This window comes from Manis pentadactyla, chromosome X, assembly GCF_030020395.1.
Source record: "Manis pentadactyla isolate mManPen7 chromosome X, mManPen7.hap1, whole genome shotgun sequence".
In the NCBI taxonomy this organism is placed as follows: Eukaryota; Metazoa; Chordata; class Mammalia; order Pholidota; family Manidae; genus Manis; species Manis pentadactyla.
In genome coordinates, this window is record NC_080038.1 from 9,928,636 (window position 1) to 9,942,791 (window position 14,156).

General features: G+C 43.3%; 1 protein-coding gene across 6 annotated transcripts in view; it reads right to left on the reverse strand.

Moving 5' to 3' along the window:
• ASB11 (ankyrin repeat and SOCS box containing 11) overlaps positions 1 to 14,156 on the reverse strand; it is a 31,162-nt gene that overhangs the window by 11,712 nt on the left and 5,294 nt on the right. For 3 of the 6 annotated variants that reach the window (XM_057495309.1, XM_036912936.2, XM_036912932.2), the window contains 2 exons: positions 5,931 to 6,010; positions 2,078 to 2,185 (listed from right to left, as the gene is read on the reverse strand). In XM_057495309.1, coding sequence (XP_057351292.1) covers positions 2,078 to 2,185; positions 5,931 to 6,010 — 188 coding nt within the window. Of the gene's footprint in view, positions 1 to 2,077; positions 2,186 to 5,930; positions 6,011 to 13,422; positions 13,639 to 14,156 lie in introns of all 6 variants that reach the window. The other 3 variants (XM_057495308.1, XM_036912935.2, XM_036912933.2) reach the window with 2 other exon arrangements.

Here is a 14,156-nt window from a genome sequence, read left to right on the forward strand (position 1 = left end):
ACTTTCAATTGTAGAATTCTTTTTTGATATTTGTATTATATAGAGAGCCTCAGTCACTCCTTGAGAAAAGGATAGAATTTGAAAATAAGATAAAGTTCATTTTGCAGTTTGTTTTCAATATATTACTTACTAAAAGCTCATTTAGTTGGATAATTTTGCTCAGTAATAATACTTGTTGGCTTGGCATGTAGAATTAAGAGTTCTTTTTGTTGTTGCTTTTAAAATAGGTTCTTACTGAAATGGCAGGGTGAGAGGAGAGACAGAGGCTTCCTCCTAAAACCATATACAATTAGAAAATATAGTTGGTGCAACTAATCCTGAGAGCAACAGGAAAGAAGACGGCGTCAGACTGCACACACCTGGAGAAAAGAGCAGACCTCACCGAACGGGGTAACGTACCAGCGCAATGGCCCAGCGGGACCCGAGCCCTTCCCCCACCCCAGCTCTCTGGTGGGAGGAAGACAAATGGAGCAGGGAGGGAGTGGAAGGCCTGGGACTGCTGAATACCTAGCTCCGGAGATCTGCGCTGGGAGCACAAACCTACATTTCATGGTGCTTTCATGAGAGTCGCATGACTACTGGGTTGGAAAGTTAATACAGGCAGAGTTCCTGGGGAGACTGGGATTCCAGCTGCTTGTGGAAAGCAGGGATCCATATCCGGCTGCTCTGGGACAAAAACTTATATCTGTGTGCTTGGCCCCCTGGTTCAGGCAGTGGAGACAGGCACAGCAGCCGGGAAGCGGGGAACAGCTGTTTCCTCACTCCAGGTACCAGTACCGCTCCCCTGTGACCCCCGACATTGCTTCAGGGGCTCAGCAGCTCCAGAATAGAGCTTCTGGACACTAGAGGGTGCCATATACAAACATGAAACGCCAAAGAAACCTTGTCCAGAGTAAAATTGTTAAATCAACTCCCGAGAAAGATTTAAATGATATGGACCTCGTGACTCTTCCTGAAACGGAGTTCAAAATAAAAATAATCAACATCCTAATGGAGGTAAGGAAAGGCATCCAAGAACTCAGGAATGAACTCACGTCAGAGATCCAATCGCTGAAAAGCACGATGGAGGGTATTAAAAGCAGGTTGGATATGGTGGAGGAGACAATAAATGAAATACAAACTAGAGAAGAGGAATACAAAGAAGCTGAGGCACAGAGAGAAAAAAGGATCTCTAAGAATGAAAGAATATTGAGAGAACTGTGTGACCAATCCAAGCGGAACAATATTCACATTATAGGGATACCAGAAGAAGAAGAGAGAGAGAAAGGGATAGAAAGTGTCTTTGAGGAGGTAGTTGCTGAAAACTTCCCCAATCTGGGGAAGGAGATAGTCTCTCAGGCCATGGAGATCCACAGATCTCCCAACACAAGGGACCCAAGGAAGACAACAGCAAGACACATAGTAATTAAAATGGGAAAGATCAAGGATAAGGACAGACTGTAAAAAGCATCCAGAGAGAGAAATAAGATCACCTACAAAGGAAAGCCCATCAGGCTAACATCAGACTTCTCAGCAGAAACCTTACAGGCTAGAAGGGAGTGGCATGATGTATTTAATGCCATGAAGCACAAGGGCCTCAAACCAAGATTACTTTATCCAGCAAGATTATCATTTAAATTTGAAGGAGGGATTAAACAATTTCCAGATGAGCAAAAGCTGAGAGAATTTACCTCCCACAAACCATCTCTACAGTCTATTTTGGAGGGTCTGCTATAGATGGAAGTGTTCCTAAGGTTGAATAGCTGTCACCAGATGTAATAAAACCACAGTAAAATAGGTTCTTACTAATGTTTTACAATAAATTTTCCAAGATCAGTTTTCAAATTACTTTAGTTCAAGTTGATTTTTTTTAAAGGCAGCATCAGAATTTTGAAAGCTTCCTGTGAATTCCCTCATCTGAATGTTCACACGTGGGCACAGAGGCTGCACGGAGAGGAGTAACCAGCCATTCAGAATGTGGACGCAGATCGGGCCAGGCCTGCGCACTTCCGGTGGGCCCACCCTCAGGGGTCACGTCTCTTTAAGTGTTAGCACTTGCCCTGGGCAGACTGAGTTGGGGGACAAGGGAGGGACTCACGTGTGCTCCCTTTTCCAATAAGGCTTTAGCGCAGGCCACGTGACCTCCAAGGCATGCCTCGTGGAGAGCAGAGACCCGGTTAATTGTCACGAGGTTCACATTGACACCCTACAGTTTGGAGAGAAGTGGGTTAAAGGCAACATTCCAGTAGCAATGAAAGCAACACTGTCACACACGTTTCTGAAGTGCTCCGGGCCTGTGGGCATTACATAGAGGAGTGGTGGCTGTGACCTGGGGCTGCTTTGACAAGGCGAGGGAGTCTTGAATTCATTTATTCAACAAAGTCTTATTCAGCATTCTGGACCAGGCATTGTGCTCATGTCTGTGGGGTCTTTAAAGCTTATGACATGGGTCTCTGTCCTCCAAGAGTCTAGTGGGGAGACAGAAATGGGGGGAAAAACCAATAAGGGTATCACTATACTGGAAGCATGTTCAAATTTCAGTTGGGAGCATGGGGTACCCTCCTATCTGGCTTGGCGAGTAAGAGGAAACTTTGCAAATGAGGTCACATTTAGCTAAAACTTGAAGCATAAAAAGTCTCAAGCTAGAAGGCAAAAAAATGAGTACTCCATCAGGAGGGAACAGAACATGCAAATGCAGGAAGCCAGGAGAGTGTGGCCACAGCTGGGCAGTTACTATTTCTGGATCAGAAGGAGCCCACACATGATAGAGGCAGGAGAAAGGTGAAGTAGCTGGGGGAGAGGAAGGTCAGTGAGCTGAAGCCAGATGGTGAAAGGCCTTGGTTTCCAAACAGGGGTGCATGTCTTCTAGGGGATGAGGTGCCTTTCAAGTCTGTGAGGCTGTGGACGGTCTGGAGCGAACAGCTTAGGCCCTTTAGGTAAAGCACAGCAGTAATGCAATAGAAGATTGCTTCAAGAGGTAGGGCTGGGAGGAAGAAGAACCCTGAAGATGTGGTGATGAGTCCAGGCGCAGGATGGTGCGGGCCTGCTATGGGTGTGAACCGCAGTGAGTGTAAGGAGCAGGCAGCAGAGTTCAGGGGGTAGAACTGGATCTGGAAGAGAAGGACAGCGCCAACGCTTAAGAGCAGAAAGTAGGTGGTACTCCTAGGACTCATCTGCCACAGCAGCAGCGCCTGCCTGCCACCGCACCAGTGTGGGGAAGTCTCTGCAGTGCAGGGGCTGGGGGTGGAAAGCAGGGTGCGGCCCCCCCAACCCTTCCTCCTTACCCAGGTAGAGCACCTCTGTCCAGTCTTAGCACATTCCCCCTCCCCATAATACCCTGCTCCACCTTGAAGTCCAGGTGACAGATGACAAGATCAGCCAAGCTGCTATGCCCTGATTTTAACAACCTAGCCCTTAACATTTCCCCCCAAGATTACCACCTCCTGTCTGTGAAAAGAATCAGGTCCCTGCCAGGTCCAAGCTGAGTTCTGCTTTTGATTCTCTGCCTCATAACTGACCTGTTGAAAGCTTCTAGAGCCTAGTGCATGACCCTGAACCCCAAAGCCCAACCTAAGTTCCCACGGTCTCCTGCCAGAGACCTCAGTGGGGCTGGCAGATCCCGGCTATGACCAGCAGCTGGGCCATCCACTAGTGCTTGTCCCCTCACCTGGGGCCTCTCTTCACCTCCTTGGTGCTACCTCATGTCCTGAGTGTGACGTGATGACTCTAGAGCTGTGCTACATATTTCAAATTGGGTATCTAATACAATCAGAAAAGTCTTTTCCTTTCCCTTTTCCTTTCCCTTTCCCTATATATCATTTCCTTTTAAGAAAATAAGAAAAACAGGCCAGTCCACAAGGTGGCAGCCGTGTGCCAGAAAAAAACTGATCCCCTGCAAACTCGCAGGATCCCTGGACTTGTACAAACGTAATGCTGGGCAGGCCTGAAAGAACATCTAGGATGAATCACCTTCACTGTGCATGAGGAAATGGAGAAACAGAAAGTTCCAGTTCTGAAGAAGGCTGGAGGCCACCCAGCTGTCAATGACAGCCAGCCCAATCAGGAGCTCCTGGATCCTTAGTTTAATGTTTTACACCACCACACTATCTGTGAGATAAAGTACAAAATGAAGTAGAATAATACATTTTTCACTAGTGTGTAAGGGTAAAGAAGTGGGATGTACTAGGAAAAAGTTAACTCTGAAAAATGCTCCTTACACATTTAAGCATACTATAGGACCCAACGCGCTTACGACTTACAGGTAAAGATGTGCTCAGGGCAATGTGGGATCCTAGATTGGATCCTGGAAGAGAAAAAGGCCACTAGTAGGAAAACTTGTGCAATCCCAATAGTCGGTGGTTTAGTGTGTCTTGTACCAATGTTAATTTCTTATTTTTGACTACCATCATTATGTAAGATATTCACATTAGGGCAAGCTGGGTGAAGGTATAGGACCTCTGCACTGCACTGCCTTTGCAACTTTTCTTTAAAATTATTCCGAAATAAAAAGTTTCTTTAAAAACACTAATAGAAGTATTGAGGCGGTGTGGGGGGGGGGGGTGAGAGGGAGAAGGTAGACGGAAGGGTTTTCACTACATACCTTTTTATACAGCATTTTAATTTTTGAACTATGTGACTATATTATCTATTGATAACAATTAAATCACATCAAATTTTAAGTGCTTAAAAATAAACAAGTGCTAAAATCAAGCAGAGTCCATCTGGTAATTCCTGGCAGTACTGCTTTCCTTTTGCTTCTACTTTTAAAGTCACATAACTCATAAAGAAGAAGAAGAAAAGGCACACACTCACACAGAGCAACACACCGCAGCTGTTCAAATGTGAAATGGTAAGGAAGCCAGGTTCGCTGGGAGCTAGCACGGGGGAAACGTCTGATGACTTGCTTCCTCTGAACATGCACAGACTCTAAAACAAAGTCAATGGAGTGTGTCTGCTTTCTTTCATTTCACAAATATTTACTAGGCCACTACTCACTATTCAAGGTACTAGGGATAGTCATAAACAAAAATAAAGTATATTTAATAACTAAGACTTTAATAAGCCTTCCTAATGGAGTAAGATTTACCTGTCAACCTATTGTAATGTTTGCTCTTGAAACAGTGTACCATCAGGGAGGGCAGCCTCTAAGAGGGCTCCTGGTGGCCTGAGTCCTGGCGTTGGCTCACTGTGCGATCCCCTCTGCTGGAGTGTGCGCTGGATTTACTGCCTCGCATCTAATGAACAGATTGCGTCAGAAGTGATGGGATGTCACCTTTGGAGGTCAGGTTATAGTAAGACTCCCTTCTTAGGCACTCCCTCATGCCCTGTGGAAAGCCATCTGCCATCTCCTGACGCAGCTCTACAGAGAGGCCCATGTGGCAAGGAACCGAAGAGAGCCAGCAAGCTCATGCATGAGTGAGGTTGGAAGCAGATCGTCCCCCCGGTGGAGCCGCGAGATGACTGCGGCCCTGGCTCATTCTCAGCTGCCTGTGAGAAGTTCAGAGCCAGAACCACCCGCCAAGCTGCTCCTTGGCCCACAGAAACCGTGAGAATCTAAGTGTTTGTTTTCAGCCATTATGTTTTGAGGCATTTGTTATGCAGTGATAGCTGATTAATGCAACGTCAGGGCTGTTGTTACTAAAGCACACTGGGAGAATACAAAGTGAATTAGTGAAACATAAATTTGAGGGCATCCCTCACCCCTCACAGGGGAACTTCCTATGAGGTAAAGGAAGGCCCGGAAGGGAAGGAAGGAACTGGGCAGAAAATGAGCCAGATTCCCAACAAAGGTGAGCCAGGAGGAACAAATGATGACCTATGAGAGGATACGGACACCGAGACTGGCCATGCTGGGACCCGGATGGGACAAGCAAGACTTCTGCTACAAAGCTAACAAAGAATGACACTTGATACAGCATAAGCACAGGGCAGTAAGTCTTCAGTTTCCTTACCTGTGCAATTAAAGTTTTAAGGGTCAGTAAGCGTCCCTGGGCCGCAGCTTCGTGAAGTGGGGATCGATCAGCCCAGCAATCTGAAACATAAATCAAGTTCCGAGTCAAGGTCTGGAGTCTTCTTGCACAGCTCAGTCATGCTGCCCACCACTGTGAAAGGAGGTTGGGGAAGAAGAGGGAAACATGTCCACAGCAGGCTCTTTCATCAGCCACTTTCAGGGTGACAAGCCACTAAGGGTACAGTCCATTTCTTTGGTGGTGTGTGTGGAGGGAGCACAGCCCATCTCTCTGGCTTTCTGGGACAGCTTTAATAACCAACAGATTGAGTTCAAATAAATACGGCTCCATGCTTGAATCCAAGAGCTCTAAATAAGGCAAAGTGAAGGGCCCCGCTGGTCAGTGGGCTTGCCTGCTCCCATCATCTTCCTGCCTCTCCGCCTCTCTTGAGCTCTAGGAGTCAGCAGCCTACACACTGTGAAGGAGACACTCGTGAATCAGGGCAAATGGATTTGCTCTCAATTCCCTAGGTAACTGTGTCTGTTTCATTTTGGCAGTGAGGCATATCTATTACTATAATGCAGATGTCATTTTTCAGATGGCACAGTCCCCCCAAAGTTTCTGTGGGCAGTTGAGCATGATGGCTAAGCATGGAGCCAGTGGGGCCCCACTGCACAGGTTCAAGTCCTAACTCAAACCCTTTCTGCCAAGATGGGCAAGTTACTGAAATTACCTGAACTTCAATTTCCTGATCTATAAAATGGAAGCATAGTAACCTAGCATTTAGCAAGTGCTTTGGTTTCTAAACAGACCAATAATAACACATCTGTAATGTTAGGCACTCAAGCAACTTCTGTTTAAGTACACACAGTAGGGCAGCCCTCTAAGGAACAGCCTCAGCAAACATATTTTTCTTGTAGTTGCTTGTCAGAAAAGAAGACTAACTGCTTACATGGACATATGAGAAGTAACCCTCTGCTGAACATGCCAAACGACAATCATTTGTTTTGAAAGAAAACCCACTGCAGTTTGCAAAATGGTGGCATTCACACTGTAACTGTGCTCTTCACACACTGACTAGCACGTGATCCAGTTTGGATTTAACGCAAAGAACCCATCTTACCAACATTTCCTAAGTGAGCCTGATGGTGTTAAGAATTCAAGTTTTCCTATACCTGCAACTTTGGCAGAAACAATCCCACCCAAGCGGAATTACCTGAATTTGAACCTGCTCGAGGCCTCAATGAGCGAACTTTCTAAGAGATGATAAGCAGGGCTGTCAACATTTCAGTAAGCCCTCTTCTTGTATCAAAACTCAGGTTTTATCTTCTCTAATCCTTTGGGAAATGAAGGTAGGGTGAACTCTACGAGACTGGATTGAAATTGGAGCATTCGGTGCAGAAATGTGATTTTCAATATCTGTGTGTATACATATGTGCATGAGAAGCACGGTGCGTGAGAAAATGTAAACCAGGACTTCTTGGAGAAATGGCTGATTCTAGGGCTGGGCCAGCACAGTATAACATGGCCCTCAAACACCTTGCCAGACAGTAAGGCAGTGCTGAAAGAAGGATGGCTTAGAGAGACTTCCACTGGTCAACTATGGGACTATTTGAGCATCAAAATAAATATGAATAGTAAGAGATCATACCTTTCACCAAATAAAGTAGGAATCTTTAAGTCCTCACTGATATAAATGAATATGTAAATAGTGAGGAGAGGAAGATCTTCCTCACAGCAGAACACCAACTTCAAAATGTAGAATAAATAATAGAATCTACTCAAATTATCTCTTCACAAAATAATTGCTAGCTCTAAAGGGAACAGGAGTAATTTACAGAAGAACAAAACTCTAAAAACAACCTTACAGAAGAACAAAACTGTAAGAACACCACCTTGCCCAGGGGATCAAAGTTAACATCAGGAGTGACAGAACCAACTGGCCCAGTGCGCCATCTGATGGGACACGATGAGCGACATCACGTACTGCTGGGCAGAATGCAATGAAGAGAACACACCATCGCTTATGTGATAATCCTGCTCAAAATGCACAGCCTGAATCTAATCATGAGGCCCTGTGAACCAATTCAAACCGAGGGGCCTTGTACAAAGTAACTAGCCTCTACCCAGTTCAAGGAGGGACTGAGGAATGGCTCCAGATCAAAGGCGGCTGACAAGAGACATCATCTAAAGGCAACCTGTGCACCTGGGTTGGACCCTTTCGCTGGTCAGTACATATTAGGACAGTTGGGTAAACATGAATGGCAGCTCTGGACAAAGAGAACTGGGAATTCTTTGTACCACTCTTGCTACTTTTCTGTCATTTTGAAATTAGTTCCAAAATAAACAAGTTTATCTGTGTGTGTATGTGTGTAATTGCTAGTGTTTTCATATTCCTATATGAATGTGTAATGCATTTACAATAAGGAAAACAATAAAAGCTTTTAACATGGTGATATATTGTGTCTGTATCTCTACTTGTTCCTCAGTCAGTTACACGTTGATGAGTGGAGTATTTTTAAATCTCTTGGGACATTTCTAATTTGCCTAAACTGGGAATAATGAGAGAATGTATACATATAATCCTCAATCCTCAATTATTCAGCCTTGGTTTTCTTCTACTACATTCCCATCTCATTCAATGTGAACTATGCATCAGACATGTTGCCCTCCTGCCTAGTGGCTCTTGGAAATGCACGTTGGCACCGGCGGCTGGGAGGAAAGCCTTCCCCCATGGATGGCAACTCAGCCCCCTGACCAAAGTAAGAAGTCAACACACAGCCATCATTTCGTTATCTTGTTCCAACGATAGCCAGTCACCCCAAGTCACCTGAAGGTATAGAAGTATTTGATTCAAAAATAAGAACAAGATTAAAGTGATAACTTGTTACTACCAACTTCAAATATCAACATGAAATGACTTTATTCTTTCTTAAAGCTTGCCTCCAAGTGGGCTGCAGTGGCTCCTTGCCTTCTGGCAAGCAGGAATCTTAACCACATCTTCATCCTATTTCTACTAACTTGCTGTTACTCATCAGTCCCAGAAGACCCACTCTGTACACACAACTGACAGAGCTCACACACCTAATGCTGAGTGAAGGAAGCCAGACACCAAAGAGCGTGTTCGTGTGATTCTTTTCTACAAAGCACAAAAGGGGGCAAATTCACCTTTGGTGTGAGGAATCACAGGAACCCCAAGGAGGGGCAGGGCTTAGGGAAGAGGTATGGTGGGGGCCGTGCTGATCTTAGGCAGTGTCTTGCTCTTGGGAGCTGGCACCTGATGGTTTGCTTGTGAAAATCCATCCAGCTGTTCACTTTGGATTTGTGCACTTGTCTGTACTTACATCACACTAAAATAAAGAGATTTAAAAACAACCAGGCTACTGGTCAGTCCACTTTAAAACTGTAATCTCTGTTCCTCTGCCCATTTCTGGGAGGGTATGGCTCTCTCTGCCACCTGTACAGCTGGAGGCAGAAGAGCAGTGCATTCTCACACGCCCCCAACTCCTTCTTCTAGGGCCCGGCCCCTCTGGAGCCTTGGGGGTGGGGAGAACAGAGAGAGACAGAGAAGATATCTCCCAGCTAACTGGAAGAGGAGGCCAGTCCTGCTCACTCAGCCTCTACTGATGGGCTCACTCCTGGTCGGTGGCCTTGCCCTTCCAACCACACCAGGGGTCACTGGTATTTGGCCACCTCTCCCAGTGTCCCATCAATGCAGCACCCTTTTGGTGCCCCCAACTCCCACCCCATGCTTCAGAGGTCACAGCAAGACTATGGGGCCACCTCCCAATCCAACAAGAAAGAAAGAGTAGTGGGTTGCCCTGGGCTTCTTTTTCCTTAGTGAGTAGCACAGGGGGCAGTCCGGTGAGTTGTGTAAGCAGATTTCCAACTGGAGTCAAACACCAGGCTCCCCTCCTTTCAGGCACCCCTTATCTCAATTGCCTTTCTTCTAGAGCCCCCCACCCCTGCTCTTCAGCAGAGAAGGGAAGAGCCTTGTTTCCTGGCCAGAACACCCCACAAGGTATGACAACCCCTTTACCCCCAAAGGAAGAGCTCTTACTTCTACTAGGTGGCAGAAATAGGGCTGAATCCAAGATTTGGGCATTTCAGAACATGCCATGTTATGGTTTTAAGAACTGGTGTTTAAATTCTGCCCATCCTCCTGGTAGATTTACTTGTCTGGGATGCTCTGCTATATGAACTTTCTCTCTAGAAATAGCATGAAACAAGTGAATCGTATCGACTTAAATGCAGAAATCCTTTTTGTTTCCCAACTGGAAACAAACCACTCTCAAGGAAGTCACCTTTCCAGTCACATTAGTTTTCCAGCACTTGCGTCAAAGGACCTTGATGAGTTTTCCCACAAAACCCTTTTCCAGCAACTCTTCCGGGCAGGGTGGAAGGTCTCTCCTCTTTTTCTATTCTTATTCCCAACACACCATCTCCCCCTCTGATCACTGTTTTCCAAATTGGAGCTAATTGTGAGAAATTAGGGATAAAAGTTATTTGGCAGCTAGGGAGTTTTTCCATTCCTTTCAGGAAATATGCAACCAAGCTCTCCAAATAAATGAATGCTTAAGTAGGAATCAACCACTCTCTTCGAAGGCAGTCTATTTTTGGTTATTTGGCAGACTGCCTGTGTCACAGGGCTGCAAGCATGTTATAAAGATAGTTTACTCTACAAATATATTTGCTTGTTCCTGATGAGGTGTACGGAAAATGTTCAAGTACTTTTTCATTCCCGCTTTGACTTTTTCTCAGAATGTGATTTCTATCTCTAGTTCTCAGATTCTTTGAATAACAATTTCATGACAACTTGTAGAACCACAGATTTCAATAACAGAATTGGTTCAGATGGAATACAGCTATCTGAGTTCCAAGTGTTCAAGATAAAAACCAATTCTTAGTTTGAATTTTTTTTTGCAATTTTTACTCTTCCTAATTCCAGCAAGTATTTGAGATTGGTTTACTATTTTAAAAACACTAACTGGTTATAACCTATTTATCAAATTTCCAAAATCATATGAAGCAATATCTTCCCCTGTAGCACTTACCAAAGAAAATTCAAAAGGAATTTTAATTGTGAACCAAAATATAGACAAGAGTCTAGTAGAATTAATGATATCTGAAGTAAAACAAAGGTAACTGGAAAAAAACATAAATTTCCTGAGGTATCTAAAACACTATAATAAAATTCAGTTAAAATGCATATTCTCCAGAACATTCAGTTCTGTCAGGAGATGAACCATGGTCACTGAACACCTTTGTGTGGTGTGTTACAAAGAAGGTTCCTTTGAACCCATTAAAAGCAGGAGACCTGAGCTGAAGGTGACAGATAGGGGAGCAGAGCCCCCGTTGAGAACTGGTTGCACCAACTTGGGAAAGCCAGCAGGCCCCTGGGATATGTAACCACTGAGGATGGTTGGGCCAAAGCTTGAGGAGACAACAGCAACACTGAACAAGCCTAGAAGGCTGGGTGGAGGCCAGGAAAATCCTGTCAGAAGGGGAAGGATAAGAAAAAGCAGTCAGGACGAGGGTGAGGCAGGGTGTGGCCAGCAAGGCAAGGTCAGTCTTCTGAATTTAGAACAACAGGCACAACTGATTTTAACATTTAATTTGAACTAATCTTTTAGATTTAGATTAAAATAGCAATTTTTTTTCAAAGAAAGGGTACAATAATTCCATAATCTCTTATGTGCAATTATAAAATCTCCCAAATTCTGAAAACCAAGTTTTTCCCCTAGTTTGATGCAAACGCCATGGTCAGGACTCAGATTAGCAAGTTATTCTTTTTAATTTGTATTTTCATTTAGTGTTTGTATGTTCACTACAGAAATATCAAAATGTTTGATTATGGGAGGGCCCCAGGCCCTGCTGCGTGTGCTGTGTAGTGTTTAGTATATACACTGAGTAATCTTCTAGTATCCCCCAAATTCCTGTCTCCTGAACACCTCTGGCCCAAGAGTTGTGAAAGCAGATTAACAGCCTGTATCTACACTTTATTTGTATCAAGTTTGATGACCAAGCCCCTGTATTAAATATACCTGTAATTCTGGCCAAATTAGCAAAGGTTGAAAATCATACACCACACCTCTCAGGAAAGTGACTGCACCTGCAGAAATATATATGGGCTGAAGGTGGGATCGGTGAGCCTGAGGGAATACGAGGGCCAATGGCAACGTTTCAAACTTAAAAATATATGTATATTATTGGCAAATTACAAACAAAGAGCTTGAAAAATCAAAACTAGTAACAAGCAAACATAGCTTAACTCGATTCTGATGAGTCACCTACAGATGTAATAGTTTAAGTCACAAAGACGTATCAAATGAGGTATTCCAGAAGATGAAATTCCAGAATATAAAATATTTTTTTCCAGAAGATTTAACAGCCAAAAATGTGATGAGGGATTTGATGCTAAGTGCAGCTTCCAGAAGAGAAAGAGTGCCAGGACCTATGACAGGCCAAACTCTGCCCTGGCTGAGCTTTTTACCACCCTCCCCTTGTTTTTGACAGCGCTGACGATAGTTTACAGGAACATAATATGCTATTGGAATCAAGAAATTTAACCTTGAGCCGAGACTTTTCTAAGTCAGTTAGCTAACTTACTGATGAAATGTCACATATTTTCCCAACAAACATGTGTCTGACCAATGAGCCACAAAGTAATTTCTGGTTTGAGTTGAACACTTGTACAAAACATTGTTTTTTATTTTTAATTACACGTATATAGCATCTGCCTGCTTTCAGAGTAAGAAGAAAAAAAACACTGCTAGGATCATGTAAAAACCACTGTTTCAGGCATTTCACTGCCTACATTATCACAGAAAGCCTTATTTACCAAATCCGGATATACCCTCTATTATGGATACGTGTGTATACACACACAACACACAGCCATCCACCCACATATATTATTATGAAGGAAATTAAGCTGAGAGATTATCAGGCACTATTCTCCCCTCACCCCAACCTTTTGTTAATGAAAATCAAAAAATACATTTTTCACTTTATAACATCAGGCTACTTGCAAATTAAATGAATATTATCCTAGGAGCTTGAACAAGTGAAGATATTTGAGCTAAGGGATGAATGAGGTCTATTTAAGAGATTTGTATTATGGTTCCAGACATAAATTCAAAGCATGCTTACGTGAGTTTTGACAATTATAAAACCTTTTTAGGAGTGTGCTTAATTAAGGACCACCAAGACAGGAATAAGGCACACCAGCAAGAGGAGAAAACACCTTAAACACGCACATGGCAATATGCACTTTGTTGGACTTCACCTACTTTAAATCATGAGGATGATGTATCCGTGGGAACATCAAAACTCTGTTACTCAAACTTTTAGAAAGCACTCGCCTAGATTTACAAATTAATAATTTTATTTATCACTTTCTTATTATTTCCTAACATTTGAAAGTAGCATTTCAGATCACAATTAACTTGAAACCAAAGCGAGACGTTTTGTTAAACTAGTCTAAGCAACATACCTCCCTGAAATGTGTGACAAATGTAATCCCCAAAAGAAACCTCTTTCCACACTCCAGGCCTTCTGACAGTTCCTGAAACTTCAAGATTCTTCTTATTTTCCCCAGTTAATTGAAGCATGTTAATGCCTTGTCTTTGGATAAGGCTGCTGTTATCTGTCTTCAAAGTTGTCTAGTATATTGGAATCACACAGCATAAATCTATCTTGAAACAGAATCCTGGATGCAAATTGAAATGGATACTAGATTAAGAATGATGTAATCCTGGAAGCCCTATGAAACACTAAAAATACATAAGAGAAATTCTGAACTGTTTATGGATAAATACTCCTCTATCAAGTGGCAATCCCAGCAGTGACAAGGGTATCTGATTTACTTCTTAGTATCTCACTACAATTAAGGAGAATTATTTCTTGAAAGAAATGGAGACTAAATTCGACAAAGCATGAGTCTTTAAAATGTTTTACCCAAATGTCAGCATTTCACATAATAATAACCTTGGTTTGCAGTGATTTGCATATAAATGGGTTCAGTGACGGCTTCTTCCTGACAGTGGCAAGCACATAATGATAATTGCAAATGACAGCATGAAAATATATACAGCATGCCACTTTGCTGCTTTAAGTCAAATTTACTGATCATTCTATTTGCTGAAGAAACTTAGTCTTGTTAGAATGCCTTGTTAAAGTGTGATTAAAAATAGTAAATAAAATAATCCTATCTAAGTAATTATTTTG